General features: G+C 41.0%; 1 protein-coding gene across 4 annotated transcripts in view; it reads right to left on the reverse strand.

The window, feature by feature from the left end:
• vps13d (vacuolar protein sorting 13 homolog D) overlaps positions 1 to 18326 on the reverse strand; it is a 231646-nt gene that overhangs the window by 19034 nt on the left and 194286 nt on the right. For all 4 annotated transcript variants that reach the window (XM_061973410.2, XM_061973417.2, XM_061973395.2 and 1 more), the window contains 8 exons: positions 15349 to 15498; positions 8048 to 8197; positions 7877 to 7973; positions 4394 to 4542; positions 4190 to 4324; positions 1065 to 1232; positions 857 to 989; positions 330 to 525 (listed from right to left, as the gene is read on the reverse strand). In XM_061973410.2, coding sequence (XP_061829394.2) covers positions 330 to 525; positions 857 to 989; positions 1065 to 1232; positions 4190 to 4324; positions 4394 to 4542; positions 7877 to 7973; positions 8048 to 8197; positions 15349 to 15498 — 1178 coding nt within the window. The remainder of the gene's footprint in view (positions 1 to 329; positions 526 to 856; positions 990 to 1064; positions 1233 to 4189; positions 4325 to 4393; positions 4543 to 7876; positions 7974 to 8047; positions 8198 to 15348; positions 15499 to 18326) is intronic.

Consider the following 18326-nt stretch of genomic DNA (forward strand, 5'->3'; position numbering starts at 1 on the left):
GCTAATATTGATGTGTTAGTACGCTAGAATAAGAGTTCCTCAGTGTTCTCTCTTACGATAAGAATGTTGCTACAGTTGTTATTATACATGTTACACAACGTAAATGAAGTATTGTTGATGGTTTATGAATGCATTTTTTAAAGGTAGAAATGATTGCTAACATTAGCTGCATTGCTAGCCACCTACAACGAGACCATTTTAAATGTTAAAAAGCGTAAAAAAACAAACTTTTGTCTTCTCGTAATGATTGTGAAAGATAGGCACAATTCCCAAAAAAGTGCAGTTTCCCTTTAAGGGTTGAAGATAACGGCGGTAAGACGGTCGCCCACCTGTGGTTACTGAGACTGGCCATGTCTCGGACCGTCTGTGCCGTCTCTGAAGCAAAGTCCAGCGCTCCCGCCACCGGTTTGGTCACCGTGCCGACCAGACCTTTACCCAGACCGGAGAAGAAGCCAGTGACTCCACCCTCCGTCTTCACACCCTCCACCGTGGAGGTGATGATGCTGGTCATGCCTCCTATGATCCCTGCGTCAAAGTACATGTATTACATTACTGAGAAGCAGTGTTGGGTTAGTTACTGAAAACCAGTAACTAGTTACAGTTACTTTATTTCAAAAGTAACTCAGTTACTAACTCAGTTACTTACACCAAAAAGTAATGCGTTACTGTGAAAAGTAACTATTTGGTTACTTCTTTTTTTCTTAAAGCTCCCATGAATGGCCTTTTAGCCTTCATTTCAGTACTGTTATTGCACTGGACAATAATATGCAGTGGGGTTTCAGCCCCATACTAAAAGGTTTGGACCCCTCTGACGTCGGGGTATTATGTGGTGGGCCTAATAAAAAAGAGATGATACCATGAGCTAGTCCGTGGATGCCTGCGACCAGGTGCTCTCCACTAGTGGCGCCGTGGTATCTGATGTACTCTCGCTCCGTCTGGTGGCGGTTGTCCATGGTCTTCCCCAGCCCATCAGATAAGGTCCCTGCAAACTGAAAGATACAGGTGTGAGGTGACGCGTGCAAAGTTCTCCACATTTCCTCAATGGAGGGTAAAACAAGACGTACCTTGGCAGCAGAGTTGGACACGCCATGTGTCACATTGCGTATGAGACCGCCCACGTTGCCGTACTTGATGAGCTCCGACACACCCTCAGACACGTCGTTGAGGAGTCCTATCGGATTCCCCAGGAAGTCCACGGATCCCAAGATCTGGGCTGCCTGGCTGATCAGCTCCTTGAGAGAAAAAGCAGACAGAAATGAGAGAAAACATTTAGAATGACTCTGCAGCGTATTAGAGCGGCCGTGCCAGCAACTTGAGGGTTCTTGGTTCGATTCCTGCTTCTGCTATCCTAGTGACAGCTTTTGTGTCCTTGGGCAAGGCACTTCACCCGCCTTCTCCCAGTGCCACCCATCTTCTCCCAGTGCCACCCACCTGCTCCCAGTGCCACCCACCTTCTCCCAGTGCCACCCACCTTCTCCCAGTGCCACCCACCTGCTCCCAGTGCCACCCACCTTCGCCCAGTGCCACCCACCTGCTCCCAGTGCCTCCCACCTGCTCCCAGTGCCACCCACCTTCCCCCAGAGCCAACCACCTTCTCCCAGAGCCAACCAACTTCTCCCAGTGCCACCCACCTTCTCCCAGAGCCACCCACCTGCTCCCAGTGCCACCCACCTTCTCCCAGTGCCACCCACCTGCTCCCAGTGCCACCCACCTTCTCCCAGTGCCACCCACCTTCTCCCAGTGCCACCCACCTGCTCCCAGTGCCACCCACCTTCTCCCAGTGCCACCCACCTTCTCCCAGTGCCACCCATCTTCTCCCAGTGCCACCCACCTTCTCCCAGTGCCACCCACCTGCTCCCAGTGCCACCCACCTTCTCCCAGTGCCACCCACCTGCTCCCAGTTCCACCCACCTTCTCCCAGTGCCACCCACCTTCTCCCAGTGCCACCCACCTTCTCCCAGTGCCACCCACCTGCTCCAAGTGCCACCCACCTTCTCCCAGTGCCACCCACCTGCTCCCAGTGCCACCCACCTTCTCCCAGTGCCACCCACCTTCTCCCAGTGCCACCCACCTGCTCCCAGTGCCACCCACCTTCTCCCAGTGCCACCCACCTGCTCCCAGTGCCACCCACCTCCTCCCAGTGACACCCACCTGCTCCCAGTGACACCCACCTTCTCCCAGTGTCACCCACCTTCTCCCAGTGCCACCCACCTGCTCCCAGTGCCACCCACCTTCTCCCAGTGCCACCCACCTGCTCCCAGTGCCACCCACCTGCTCCCAGTGCCACCCACCTGCTCCCAGTGCCACCCACCTTCTCCCAGTGACACCCACCTGCTCCCAGTGCCACCCACCTTCTCCCAGTGTCACCCACCTGCTCCCAGTGCCACCCACCTTCTCCCAGTGCCACCCACCTTCTCCCAGTGCCACCCACCTTCTCCCAGTGCCACCCACCTTCTCCCAGTGCCACCCACCTGCTCCCAGTGCCACCCACCTTCTCCCAGTGCCACCCACCTGCTCCCAGTGCCACCCACCTTCTCCCAGTGCCACCCACCTTCTCCCAGTGCCACCCACCTGCTCCCAGTGCCACCCACCTTCTCCCAGTGCCACCCACCTGCTCCCAGTGCCACCCACCTTCTCCCAGTGCCACCCACCTTCTCCCAGTGCCACCCACCTTCTCCCAGTGCCACTCATCTTCTCCCAGTGCCACCCACCTTCTCCCAGTGCCAGCCACCTTCTCCCAGTGCCACCCACCTGCTCCCAGTGCCACCCACCTTCTCCCAGTGCCACCCACCTGCTCCCAGTGCCACCCACCTTCTCCCAGTGCCACCCATCTTCTCCCAGTGCCACCCACCTGCTCCCAGTGCCACCCACCTTCTCCCAGTGCCACCCACCTGCTCCCAGTGCCACCCACCTTCTCCCAGTGCCACCCACCTGCTCCCAGTGCCACCCACCTTCTCCCAGTGCCACCCACCTTCTCCCAGTGCCACCCACCTGCTCCTAGTGCCACCCACCTTCTCCCAGTGCCACCCACCTTCTCCCAGTGCCACCACCTGCTCCCAGTGCCACCCACCTTCTCCCAGTGTCACCCACCTTCTCCCAGTGCCACCCACCTTCTCCCAGTGCCACCCACCTTCCCCCAGTGCCACCCACACTGCTTTAAATACAATGTAACTTAGATCATGGCTGTCACTAGGTAAAGCGCTCTGAGTCACTAGAGAAAAAGCGCTATATAAATTATACTACAGTTCAACCTCAATTTACAAAAACCACAATTTGCACACTTTTTGATTTACAAACTTTTAGAGCAAGTATGGAAGAATCGACCAAGCAGGCTTCGTACCGCAGCTTTTCTTAATAATAATAATAATAATAATAATAATAGATTCTATTTGTTAAAGCACTTTACATTGAGCAAACAACCTCAAAGTGCTACAGTGCATTTAAAAAAAACAACAACAAAAAAAAAACGCTAGAACCACAAATAGCTGCCCTTAACAAGTAAAATAAGTAGTAAAAAAAAAAAAAAATAGAACAGCTTAATAGCTAGAACTAGCACACATATATCTAAAAAAAGGCTTTTAAAAAAAAGAAGGGTTTTTAAGCCTTTTTTAAAAGCATCCACAGTCTGTGGTGCCCTCAGGTGGTCAGGGAGAGCGTTCCACAGACTGGGAGCAGAAAGCCCGGTCCCCCATAGTTCGGAGCTTTGTCCTCGGAGGTTGGAGGAGGTTAGCGCAGGTGTCGTGTGGAGGATTTGGGGGGTAAGCAGTTGTTCTTGAAAAAGATACTTATTTCACAACGGAGGAGAAGGGTTATTTTTCATTCAGTGGCACCCTATTCCTTCCTTCAGCTCCTTCTTTGCCATTGCTAATGTAAGATTGTACTTTCTTTAAATGGAGCAGCATGTTTGGGATTTCTGATTGTTTGTGAGGGCACCAAAGGGACTTCTAGCAGTACATACAGGACAGTTAATAAAGATAAAGTCTGTTTGACACTTTATATTGTCTTTAAACCTTTACTAGAATATCAACTTTAGTGGAGGCTAGCCACAATTCTTCATGTTGACATTGTTTCTTATGGGGATTATGCTTCACTATACAAACTTTTCAATGTACAAACCAACTAAGTTGATGAATAAAGGTTCCACTGTACTAATTAGATGACAACAGCTCCATTAATGACGTGCTCCTACCTCTCTGAAATGCTTGAGGATGTCGTTGATGATGATCTCCTGGGTCTCGTAGGGGTGCACTCTGGTGAACGGGTACATGTTGACAACAGCGTCCTCAAAACGAACCAGCGGGAATCCCAAGGTACCTTTCAGAGCCTGTGTTGACAACACACCAGGACTCAGCAGATCCATTCCAATAGACGAAGGTTCCGTGAGAAAGGTTACCTTGAGGTCGGCAGGCAGCTTGTGAGAGGTGAGGACACTCAGCTTGACCTGAGGGAGGCTGATCTTCAGGTTCTCAAAGTAGTAGCGCTTGGGGGGTCCTGCATCCCTGTTGGGTCTCTCATGGAGGTTTTCATCCAGTTTCTCCAGCTCTGCATCCACAACTTGTGTTATTGTGTCTATGTACGTATGAAATGCTAGGCCTGGAACTTTTCTAGGCATTGATGTAACAACATTCATGTCCATGTTAGCAGTTCATCACAAATAATCCTCTGAATGTACAAAAGCAGTGAAGTTGTCAGGTTGTGTAAATGGTAAATAAAAAGAGAATACAACAAATCCTTTTCAACTTATATTCAATTGAATAGACTGCAAAGACAAGATATTTAACGTTGGAACTTGCAAATATTAGCAACATGTTTCCAAAAAGCTGGCACAAGTGGCAAAGAAGAGTGAGAAAGTTGAGGAATGCTCTTCAAAGACTTATTTGGAACATCCCACAGGTGAACAGGCTAATTGGGAACAGGTGAGTGCCATGATTGGGTATAAAAGCAGCTTCCATTCACAAACAAGGACGGGGCGAGGGTCACCACTTTGTCAACAAATGCCTGAGCAAATTGTTTAAGAACAACATTTCTCAACAAGGAATTTGGGGATTTCACCATCTACGCTCCGTAATATCATCAAAAGGTTCAGAGAATGTGGAGAAATCACTGCACGTAAGCCATGATATTACGCACCTTAGATCCCTCAGGTGCTATTGCATCAAAAAGCCACATCAGCGTGTAAAGGATATCACCACATGGGCTCAGGAACACTTCAGAAAACCACTGTCAGTAACCACAGTTGGTCGCTACATCTGTAAGTGCAAGTTAAAACTCTCCTATGCAAGGCGAAAACCGTTTATCAACAACACCCAGAAACGCCATCGGCTTCACTGGGCCTGAGCTCATCTAAGATGGACTGATACAAAGTGGAAAAGTGTTGTGTGGTCTGACGAGTCCACATTTCAAATTGTTTTTGGAAACTGGACGTCGTGTCCTCCGGACCAAAGAGGATTAAGAACCATCCGGATTGTTAAAGGCGCAAAGTGTAAAAGGCAGCATGTGTGATGGTATGGGGGTGTATTAGTGCCCAAGACATGGGTAACTTACACATCTGTGAAGGCGCCATTAATGCTGAAAGGTACATACAGCTTTTGGAGCAACATATGTTGCCATCCAAGCAACGTTACCATGGACGCCCCTGCTTATTTACTATCCAAAGCCAAAGCCATTTATCAACAACACCCAGAAACGCTTCGCTGGGCCCGAGCTCATCTAAGATGGACTGATGCAAAGTGGAAAAGTGTTCTGTCCACATTTCAAATTGTTTTTGGAAACTGTGGAGCAAAGAGGAAAAGAAGCATGGGGACTGTTCTAGGGTGAAAGTGTAAAAGGCAGCATGTGTGATGGTATGGGGGTGTATTAGTGGCCAAGACATGGGTAACTTACACATCTGTGAAGGCACCATTAATGCTGAAAGGTACATACAGCTTTTGGAGCAACATACAGGTAAAAGCCAGTAAATTAGAATATTTTGAAAAACTTGATTTATTTCAGTAATTGCATTCAAAAGGTGTAACTTGTACATTATATTTATTCATTGCACACAGACTGATGCATTCAAATGTTTATTTCATTTAATTTTGATGATTTGAAGTGGCAACAAATGAAAATCCAAAATTCCGTGTGTCACAAAATTAGAATATTGTGTAAGGGTTCAATTTTGAAGACACCTGGTGCCACAAACTAATCAGCTGATTAACTCAAAACACCTGCAAAGGGCTTTAAATGGTCTCTCAGTCCAGTTCTGAAGCCTACACAAACATGGGGAAGACTTCAGATTTGACAGCTGTCCAAAAGGCAACCATCGACACATTGCACAAGGAGGGAAAGACACAAAAGGTTATTGCTGAAGAGGCTGGCTGTTCTCAGAGCTCTGTGTCCAAACACATTAATGGAGAGGCAAAGGGAAGGAAAAACTGTGGTCAGAAAAAGTGTACAAGCGATAGGGATCACCGCGCCCTGGTCAAGATTGTGAAAAAAAAGTCATGTTTTCTGACGAAAGCAAATTTTGCATTTCCTTTGGAAATCGAGGTCCCAGAGTCTGGAGGAAGACAGGAGAGGCACAGGATCCACGTTGCCTGAAGTCTAGTGTAAAGTTTCCACCATCAGCGATGGTTTGGGGTGCCATGTCATCTGCTGGTGTCGGTCCACTCTGTTTCCTGAGATCCAGGGTCAACGCAGCCGTCTACCAGCAAGTTTTAGAGCACTTCATGTTTCCTGCTGCTGACCTGCTCTATGGAGATGGAGATTTCAAGTTCCAACAGGACTTGGCGCCTGCACACAGCGCAAAATCTACCCGTGCCTGGTTTACGGACCATGGTATTTCTGTTCTAAATTGGCCCGCCAACTCCCCTGACCTTAGCCCCATAGAAAATCTGTGGGGTATTGTGAAAAGGAAGATGCAGAATGCCAGACCCAAAAACGCAGAAGAGTTGAAGGCCACTATCAGAGCAACCTGGGCTCTCATAACACCTGAGCAGTGCCAGAAACTCATCGACTCCATGCCACGCCGCATTAACGCAGTAATTGAGGCAAAAGGAGCTCCAACCAAGTATTGAGTATTGTACATGCTCATATTTTTCATTTTCATACTTTTCAGTTGGCCAACATTTCTAAAAATCCCTTTTTTGTATTAGCCTTAAGTAATATTCAAATTTTGTGACACACGGAATTTTGGATTTTCATTTGTTGCCACTTCAAATCATCAAAATTAAATGAAATAAACATTTGAATGCATCAGTCTGTGTGCAATGAATAAATATAATGTACAAGTTACACCTTTTGAATGCAATTACTGAAATAAATCAAGTTTTTCAAAATATTCTAATTTACTGGCTTTTACCTGTATGTTGCCATCCAAGCAACGTTATCATGGACGCCCCTGCTTATTTCAGCAAGACAATGCCAAGCCAGGTGTTACAACAACGTGGCTTCATAGTAAAAGAGTGCAGGGTACTAGACTGGCCTGCCTGTAGTCCAGACATTGAAAATGTGTGAAGGCTAAAATATGAGAAGGGAGACTGTTGAACAACTTAAGCTGTACATCAAGCAAGAATGGGAAAGAATTCCACTTCAAAAATGTGTCTCCTCAGTTCCCAAACCTTTACTGAGTGTTGTTAAAAGGAAAGGCCATGTAACACACTGGTAAACATGCCTTTTCTGCAATGTGTTGCTGCCATTAAATTCTAAGTTCATGATTATTTGCAAAAAAGAAGAAAGTTTGTCAGTGTGAACATGAAATATCTTGTCTTTGCAGTCTATTCAATTGAATATAAGTTGAAAAGGATTTGTTGTATTCTCTTTTTATTGACCATTTACACAACTTCCCTGCTTTTGTATGACTATGTACGTGTTGGAGATGTTTCCGTGGTTGACTCACCTGCTTCGGTGTGTCCATACCCAAAGAAGCTGAGTAGCTTGAGCAACAACTTCTCTTCGATGATCACACTAAAGCGTCCAGCTGTCACCATGAGGTGCTGCAGAGACATTCAAATTGTGGCATCACAAGACTCTCCTCTCTGAACAAGTCCTTCATCGTGTGTTTACGGACCTTGAAGATATCAGTGAGCATCAGGCTGCTGGGAACTTTGACGGAGTTGACTTGCAAGGCTGGCCCGCTGTCAAGCACCATGCCGTCGCTGCACATTGGAGTCACACACAGCATGACAGGCTGGGTGCTGCCCAGCAGCTGGTTGTCCACCTGAGGGCCACATTCAAACTCAGTCCACTGAGGGCAACAGGAGACTATTTGTGCTAGGTGAGCTTTGCACTAGCACACAGTGCTAACATTGAAATATGGTTCCAACAGTGCCAACATTTTACATTGTGTGGAAAATTCTGAAAAAAAAAGAACATTTGAATATGAATTTAATATATTTGACATTTTTAAATGAAAAAAATAATGGGCGATTGAACCTCTCATTTCTAAAAGTTCAACACAAAAATTTTAATAATAATAATAGATTTTATTTGTAAAAACACTTTACATTGAGCAAACAACCTCAAAGTGCTACAGTGCATTTAAAAAAAACCCGACAACAACGCTAGAATCACAAATAGCTGCCCCCAACAAGTAACTAGAACAGCCTAATAGCTAGAACTAGCACACATATATCTAAAAAAATCCATCCATCCATCCATCTTCTTCCACTTATCCGAGGTCGGGTCGCGGGGGCAGCAGCCTAAGCAGGGAAGCCCAGACTTCCCTCTCCCCAGCCACTTGGTCCAGCTCGTCCTGTGGGACCCCGAGGCGTTCCCAGGCCAGCCGGGAGACATAGTCTTCCCAACGTGTCCTGGGTCTTCCCCGTGGCCTCCTACCAGTCGGACGTGCCCTAAACACCTCCCTAGGGAGGCGTTCGGGTGGCATCCTGACCAGATGCCCGAACCACCTCATCTGGCTCCTCTCCATGTGGAGGAGCAGCGGCTTTACTTTGAGCTCCTCCCGGATGACAGAGCTTCTCACCCTATCTCTAAGGGAGAGACCCGCCACCCGGCGGAGGAAACTCATTTGGGCCGCTTGTACCCGTGATCTTGTCCTTTCAGTCATAACCCAAAGCTCATGACCATAGGTGAGGATGGGAACGTAGATCGACCGGTAAATTGAGAGCTTTGCCTTCCGGCTCAGCTCCTTCTTCACCACAACGGATCGATACAGCGTCCGCATTACTGAAGACGCCGCATCGATCCGCCTGTCGATCTCACGATCCACTCTTCCCTCACTCGTGAACAAGACTCCCAGGTACTTGAACTCCTCCACTTGGGGCAAGATCTCCTCCCCAACCCGGAGATGGCACTCCACCCTTTTCCGGGCAAGAACCATGGACTCGGACTTGGAGGTGCTGATTCTCATCCCAGTCGCTTCACACTCGGCTGCGAACCGATCCAGTGAGAGCTGAAGATCCTGGCCAGATGAAGCCATCAGGACCACATCATCTGCAAAAAGCAGAGACCTAATCCTGCAGCCACCAAACCAGATCCCCTCAACGCCTTGACTGCGCCTAGAAATTCTGTCCATAAAGGTTATGAACAGAATGGGTGACAAAGAGCAGCCTTGGCGGAGTCCAACCCTCACTGGAAAAGTGTCCGACTTACTGCCGGCAATGCGGACCAAGCTCTGACACTGATCATACAGGGAGCGGACCGCCACAATCAGACAGTCCGATACCCCATACTCTCTGAGCACTCCCCACAGGACTTCCCGGGGTACACGGTCGAATGCCTTCTCCAAGTCCACAAAGCACATGTAGACTGGTTGGGCAAACTCCCATGCACCCTCAAGGACCCTGCCCAGAGTATAGAGCTGGTCCACAGTTCCACGACCAGGACGAAAACCACACTGTTCCTCCTGAATCCGAGGTTCGACTATCCGGCGTAGCCTCCTCTCCAGTACACCTGAATAGACCTTACCGGGAAGGCTGATGAGTGTGATCCCACGATAGTTAGAACACACCCTCCGGTTCCCCTTCTTAAAGAGAGGAACCACCACCCCGGTCTGCCAATCCAGAGGTACCGCCCCCGATGTCCACGCGATGCTGCAGAGTCTTGTCAACCAAGACAGCCCCACAACATCCAGAGCCTTAAGGAACTCCGGGCGGATCTCATCCACCCCCGGGGCCTTGCCACCGAGGAGCTTTTTAACTACCTCGGCAACCTCAGCCCCAGAAATAGGAGAGCCCACCACAGATTCCCCAGGCACTGCTTCCTCATAGGAAGACGTGCTGGTAGGATTTCACAATAAAAATAAATAGGAATAAAATTAAATAGGAATACTAATAGCAGTTCAATTGAATTAAAAATAAAATAAAAATGAGGGTTACACCTCTTAATTAAGAATTTGGGAAAGTAATAAATATAAATGGTGGTTCACCCTCGCAATTCAGAAAATTTGAAAAAAAGAATTGAATCAACCTCACAATTTGGGAAATTTGGAAATACACAAATACAAATGTTAGTTCAACCTCCATCCATCCATCCATCCATTTTCTACCGCTTATTCCCTTCGAGGTCGCTGGAGCCTATCTCAGCTACAATCGGGCGGAAGGCGGGGTACAGCCTGGACAAGTCGCCACCTCATCGCAGTAGTTCAACCTCATAATTCGTCAAATAAACAAATAAAAAATGGTGGTTCAACTTCACAAATCGGAAAATAAAACTAAATAAAAATCACAATTTGGAAAGTCTGAAAAAGAATACCACAAATGGTGGTTCAATTGTGACATTTACATTTTCTATTACATTTAAGTAAAACATATTGTGGTTCAACCTCACAATTTGGAATAATTGGGGAAAAAAATGTTTTGTTCAAAGTCACAATTTGCAATATATTAAAATAAATGTTGGTTCAGCATTACAATATGAATGTTTGGGGGGGAAAAAGGGGGTGGTTCAATCTCCCAATTTGGAAAGTAACAAAAAAAATACATAAAGATGTTGGTTCAAATTTGAAAAAGTCCCCACCTCAGAATAAAAAGTGTTCAGTCCTGTCATCCTACTTCAAACATACCATGTCTGGTTGGTGTTATTGCTGCTAACCACCACAACTGACTTCATACATTCTTGTTAGATTGGACAGGAGAGTAGAATAGAAAGTACTTTATTGATCCTTGGGGGAAATTCAGCACCACAGTTCGCTCACAATAAACAATAAACACTTGGGTATTTTTTTACATGTGAATAATATAAATACAGTCTATTATACAGCATTATTCACATGTGCATAATATAAATACAGTCTATTATACGGCATTATTCACATGTGAATAATATAAATACAGTCTATCATACAGCATTATTCACATGTGAATAGTATAAATACAGTCCATTATACAGCATTATTCACATGTGAATAATATAACTACAGTCTATTATACAGCATTATTCACATGTGAATAATATAAATAGTCTATTATACAGCATTATTCACATGTAAATAATATAAATACAGTCTATTATACGGCATTATTCACATGTGAGTAATATAAATACAGTCTATTATACAGCATTATTCACATGTGAGTAATATAAATACAGTCTATTATACAGCATTATTCACATGTGAATAATATAAATACAGTCTATTATACAGCATTATTCACATGTGAATAATATAAATACAGTCTATTATACGGCATTATTCACATGTGAATAGTATAAATACAGTCTATTATACAGCATTATTCACATATGAATAATATAAAAACAGTCTATTATACAGCATTATTCACATGTGAATAATATAAATAGTCTATCATACAGCATTATTCACATGTGAATAAAATAAATACAGTCTATTATACAGCATTATTCACATGTAAATAATATGAACACAGTCCATTATACAGCATTATTCACATGTGAATAATATAAATACAGTCTATTATACAGCATTATTCACATGTGAATAATATAAATACAGTCTATTATACGGCATTATTCACATGTGAATAATATAAATAGTCTATTATACAGCATTATTCACATGTGAATAAAATATAGTCTATTATACAGCATTATTCACATGTGAATAATATAAACACAGTCCATTATACAGCATTATTCACATGTGAATAATATAAATACAGTCTATTATACGGCATTATTCACATGTGAATAATATAAATAGTCTATTATACAGCATTATTCACATGTGAATAAAATATAGTCTATTATACAGCATTATTCACATGTGAATAATATAAACACAGTCCATTATACAGCATTATTCACATGTGAATAATATAAATACAGTCTATTATACAGCATTATTCACATGTGAATAATATAAATACAGTCTAATATACAGCATTATTCACATGTGAATAGTATAAATACAGTCTATTATACAGCATTATTCACATGTGAATAATATAAATACAGTCTATCATACAGCATTATTCACATGTGAATAGTATAAATACAGTCCATTATACAGCATTATTCACATGTGAATAATATAAATACAGTCTATTATACAGCATTATTCACATGTGAATAATATAAATACAGTCTATTATACAGCATTATTCACATGTGCATAATATAAATACAGTCTATTATACAGCATTATTCACATGTGAATAATATAAATACAGTCTATTATACAGCATTATTCACATGTGAATAATATAAATACAGTCTATCATACGGCATTATTCACATGTGAATAAAATAAATACAGTCTATTATACAGCATTATTCACATGTGAATAATATAAATACAGTCTATTATACGGCATTATTCACATGTGAATGATATAAATACAGTCTATTATACGGCATTATTCACATGTGAATAGTATAAATACAGTCCATTATACAGCATTATTCACATGTGAATAATATAAATAGTCTATTATACAGCATTATTCACATGTGAATAATATAAATAGTCTATTATACAGCATTATTCACATGTCAATAAAATAAATACAGTCTATTATACAGCATTATTCACATGTGAATAATATAAATACAGTCTAATATACAGCATTATTCACATGTGAATAATACAAATACAGTCTATTATACGGCATTATTCACATGTGAATAATATAAATACAGTCTGTTATACGGCATTATTCACATGTGAGTAGTATAAATACAGTCTATTATACAGCATTATTCACATGTGAATAATATAAATACAGTCTATTATACGGCATTATTCACATGTGAATAATATAAATACAGTCTATTATACAGCATTATTCACATGTGAATAATATAAATACAGTCTATTATACAGCATTATTCACATGTGCATAATATAAATACAGTATTATTCACATGTGAATAATATAATACAGTCTATTATACAGCATTATTCACATGTGAATAATATAAATCCAGTCTATTATACGGCATTATTCACATGTGAATAATATAGTCTATTATACAGCATTATTCACATGTGAATAAAATATAGTCTATTATACAGCATTATTCACATGTGAATAATATAAACACAGTCCATTATACAGCATTATTCACATGTGAATAATATAAATACAGTCTATTATACAGCATTATTCACATGTGAATAATATAAATACAGTCTATTATACGGCATTATTCACATGTGAATAATATAAACACAGTCCATTATACAGCATTATTCACATGTGAATAATATAAACACAGTCTATCATACAGCATTATTCACATGTGAATAGTATAAATACAGTCCATTATACAGCATTATTCACATGTGAATAATATAAATACAGTCTATTATACAGCATTATTCACATGTGAATAATATAGATACAGTCCATTATACAGCATTATTCACATGTGAATAATATAAATAGTCTATTATACAGCATTATTCACATGTGAATAAAATAAATACAGTCTATTATACAGCATTATTCACATGTGAATAATATAAACACAGTCCATTATACAGCATTATTCACATGTGAATAATATAAATACAGTCTATTATACAGCATTATTCACATGTGAATAATATAAATACAGTCTATTATACGGCATTATTCACATGTGAGTAATATAAATACAGTCTATTATACAGCATTATTCACATGTGAATAATATAAATACAGTCTATTATACAGCATTATTCACATGTGAATAATATAAATACAGTCTATTATACAGCATTATTCACACGTGAATAATATAAATAGTCTATTATACAGCATTATTCACATGTGAATAAAATAAATACAGTCTATTATACAGCATTATTCACATGTGAATAATATAAACACAGTCCATTATACAGCATTATTCACATGTGAATAATATAAATACAGTCTATTATACAGCATTATTCACATGTGAATAATATAAATACAGTCCATTATACAGCATTATTCACATGTGAATAATATAAATACAGTCTATTATACAGCATTATTCACATGTGAATAATATAAATAGTCTATTATACAGCATTATTCACATGTGAATAAAATAAATACAGTCTATTATACAGCATTATTCACATGTGAATAGTATAAATACAGTCCATTATACAGCATTATTCACATGTGAATAATATAAATAGTCTATTATACAGCATTATTCACATGTGAATAAAATAAATACAGTCTATTATACAGCATTATTCACATGTGAATAATATAAATACAGTCTATTATACAGCATTATTCACATGTGAATAATATAAATAGTCTATTATACGGCATTATTCACATGTGAATAATATAAATACAGTCTATTATACAGCATTATTCACATGTGAATAATATAAATACAGTCTATTATACAGCATTATTCACATGTGAATAATATAAACACAGTCCATTATACAGCATTATTCACATGTGAATAATATAAATACAGTCTATTATACAGCATTATTCACATGTGAATAATATAAATACAGTCTAATATACAGCATTATTCACATGTGAATAAAATAAATACAGTCTATTATACAGCATTATTCACATGTAAATAATATAAATACAGTCTATTATACGGCATTATTCACATGTGAATAATATAAATACAGTCTATCATACAGCATTATTCACATGTGAATAGTATAAATACAGTACATTATACAGCATTATTCACATGTGAATAATATAAATAGTCTATTATACAGCATTATTCACATGTGAATAATATAATTACAGTCTATCATACAGCATTATTCACATGTGAATAGTATAAATACAGTCCATTATACAGCATTATTCACATGTGAATAATATAAATACAGTCTATTATACAGCGTTATTCACATGTGAATAGTATAAATACAGTCTATTATCCATTTAAGTAGAGTCAAAAAGGAACATGTGCATTATGTGTATAATGTCTTGTGTGCTGTGGATATAAGATGTTGGATCTCACCTGGATGTTGCTGATGCTCATTTCCAACACCTCGTTGGCAGCCGTGCGTGTGAAGTGGACATCAATACCCGACAGTGTGGCGAACACCAGCTCCTCAGGAACCTTGTTGAGAAGCGACACGCCGATACCTTCCTCCAGGTTCACCAACACCTGGGAGGAAGGACACAGGTGAGTCAAACAAGATCCAGAAAAATCTTTTAGTTTGACCAAAAAATGAATATGGTACAATAACAATGTTGGCGTTAACACACTTTTTATCTCCTTTCATGCATTGAAATCAGAACGGATGCGCACTTCCGGAAGTCCACGCATCCCTGGGACGCAGATTTTGTTTTTTTTACCGAGCCTGCCTTATCCGGCCGGGTCAAAACTCCTTTTTACTTGTTTTCTTATCGATTATCGCTTTCCGCTGGTGTTTTGTTTTGTTTATGTTTGCCGGTGTTGTGCCAAAATGTGATTGCCTGCCAAAAAGTGATTTCCTTGGCGCACTGCTGGCTAAAGCTGCATTGCTTGTCTTGGTGTGTCCACAGTGGATTACTAGGTGTGAGACCAGGCCCGGTCCTAACCAATCTGGCGCCCTAGGCAAGATTTTAGGTGGCGCCCCCCCACATCGGCACTGAAGTGTATATACTCACAAGAAACTGAATAGCTTTGTCTTTGACCTTTTTTTTTTTACTTACAACTATACCTAATATATAAAGGGGTGGAAAAGTGACTATTACCTGCAGGGCAAACATTAGCTAACCAGAAGGCAATAACAATGTAAACAAAAAACACCTGCTTAAAAGATCTAATACAAATGTCCCTGAGGAATGTAAGGGGGGAGTACTGTAATTACCTAACGTTACATTATTATTTTCCATAACAATTTAGCCCCCTCCACAATATTAACCCGACGTTAAAACAGAACTAGCTATTTATTGATTAGCAATTGCCGAATCATGTAACATTAGCTTAATGCTAAAAAGCCAGGTTACTATCACATTCTGTAACAGACAAATAATTTCATGTAGGCTAACGTTACCTACCTGCTACCTCTGTCTTTTCTCGTTTCTCCTCCTCTTCTTTTCTCTTTTTTCTTCCCTGGGCACCTGACAGTTTTGGCCGTTTTGACATCTTGTGTTGATTTTTTGATGTGGTGACGTCCAAAAAGAGTCATGATACGGGAAGGGAGGGGGTGCACCGTGCGGGGGGGGGGGGGGGGGGCGTAATGTTGTAACAAATAATATTTCTATTAAATAGGCTTTACTTTGCATTTTAATTAACGTGGGATTTTTTTTTTCTCCAACATTTGTGGCACTGGCGTGGCGCCCCCTGATGGACGGCGCCCTTAGCATTTGCCTATACGGCCTGTGCCACGGGCCGGCCCTGTGTGAGACTAACACTTGATCTTCCTGCTTCTTGTAACGCTCTATGGAAAATGACAGTTTGCCTTTTCTGTAGTTTTAATGACATTTAAAGGAGTGTTGTTAGTCCCATGTTGATGTGATAAAACATATTTCTTATTTGGAACATACATACAATCATACATGTTTTTCTTCCTGCACATACCGTATTTTTCGGACTATAAGTGGCAGTTTTTGTCATAGTTTGGCCGGGGGTGCGACTTATACTCAGGAGCGACTTATGTGTGAAATGATGAACACATTAGCCTAAAATATCAAATAATATTATTTAGCTCATCACGGAAGATACGAAGCAAACGTCAGCAATCGTCACTCACACGTCAACCAATAAGAATTTGGCGAGGGAGGGTCATGGCAGAAGTGCATTGTGGGTCATGGGATGCTAACTGCTATATGCTAAATGCTACTGCCGTAGCTATTAAAAAGGATCATGTCAACATTGGCGGTAACTTTAAAAACTGAGAAGGGCTGAACTAAAATGGCAGTGAAAAGGAAATCATATACTGCAGATTACAAGCTGGACGTAGTGAAATATGCTGCAGAGAACGGCGATCGAGCAGCAGAAAGAAAGAGAACGGCACATACCAGGAGTGACACAGAGGAGGAAGATTTCATGGGATTTAGCGATTAGGAGTGACAGATTGTTTGGTAAACGTATAGCATGTTCTATATGTTATAGTTATTTGAATGACTCTTACCATAATATGTTACGTTAACATACCAGTTGGTTATTTATGCCTCATATAACGTACACTTATTCAGCCTGTTGTTCACTATTCTTCATTTATTTTAAATTGCCTTTCAAATGTCTATTCTTGCTGTTGACTTTTATCAAATACATTTCCCCAAAAAATGTGACTTATACTCCAGTGCGACTTATAGATGTTTTTTTCCTTCTTTATTATGCATTTTCAGCCGGTGCGACTTATACTCCAGTGCGACTTATAATCCGAAAAATACGGTAATAAATATTTATAAAGTGTTTGGATGTATTCATTTATGTCAAATGTTCATTAAATGAAATATTGCCTGACAAAAAGTGATTCAACGTAATATTTTGATATTTACACATCGCATATTTGACTAGAATACCCTTATGGGCATTACAACATCAAGTTGTACATACTTATGTGGGCTCTGTACCGAGGATGTCGTTGTGGCTTGTGCAGCCCTTTGAGACACTTGTGATTTAGGGCTATATAAATAAACATTGATTGATTGAAGTACTTACTGTACTGTTTACTTGTTGAAATAGCCTTTACAAAGCTAAAATATACCCAAACCACCACTTTGCTGCTGCCAAAAATTGATTTCAAGTAATATTTTGATATTGACACATTTTCTCTCTGCACATTCTACTATAATACCCTTATGAGCATTACATATATCAACATCAAGTACCTACTGTACTGTTTACTTGTTGAAATACCCTTCAAATCCATTTTTGGCAGTAGCAAAGTGGTGGTTTGGGTAGACATTTGCTCTAAAAAGAGTATTTCAACAGGTAAACAGTACAGTAGGTACTTGATGTTGATATATGTAATGCTCATAAGGGTATTCTAGTAGAATGTG

Source organism: Nerophis lumbriciformis, linkage group LG01 (genome assembly GCF_033978685.3).
Source record: "Nerophis lumbriciformis linkage group LG01, RoL_Nlum_v2.1, whole genome shotgun sequence".
NCBI classification, from domain to species: Eukaryota; Metazoa; Chordata; class Actinopteri; order Syngnathiformes; family Syngnathidae; genus Nerophis; species Nerophis lumbriciformis.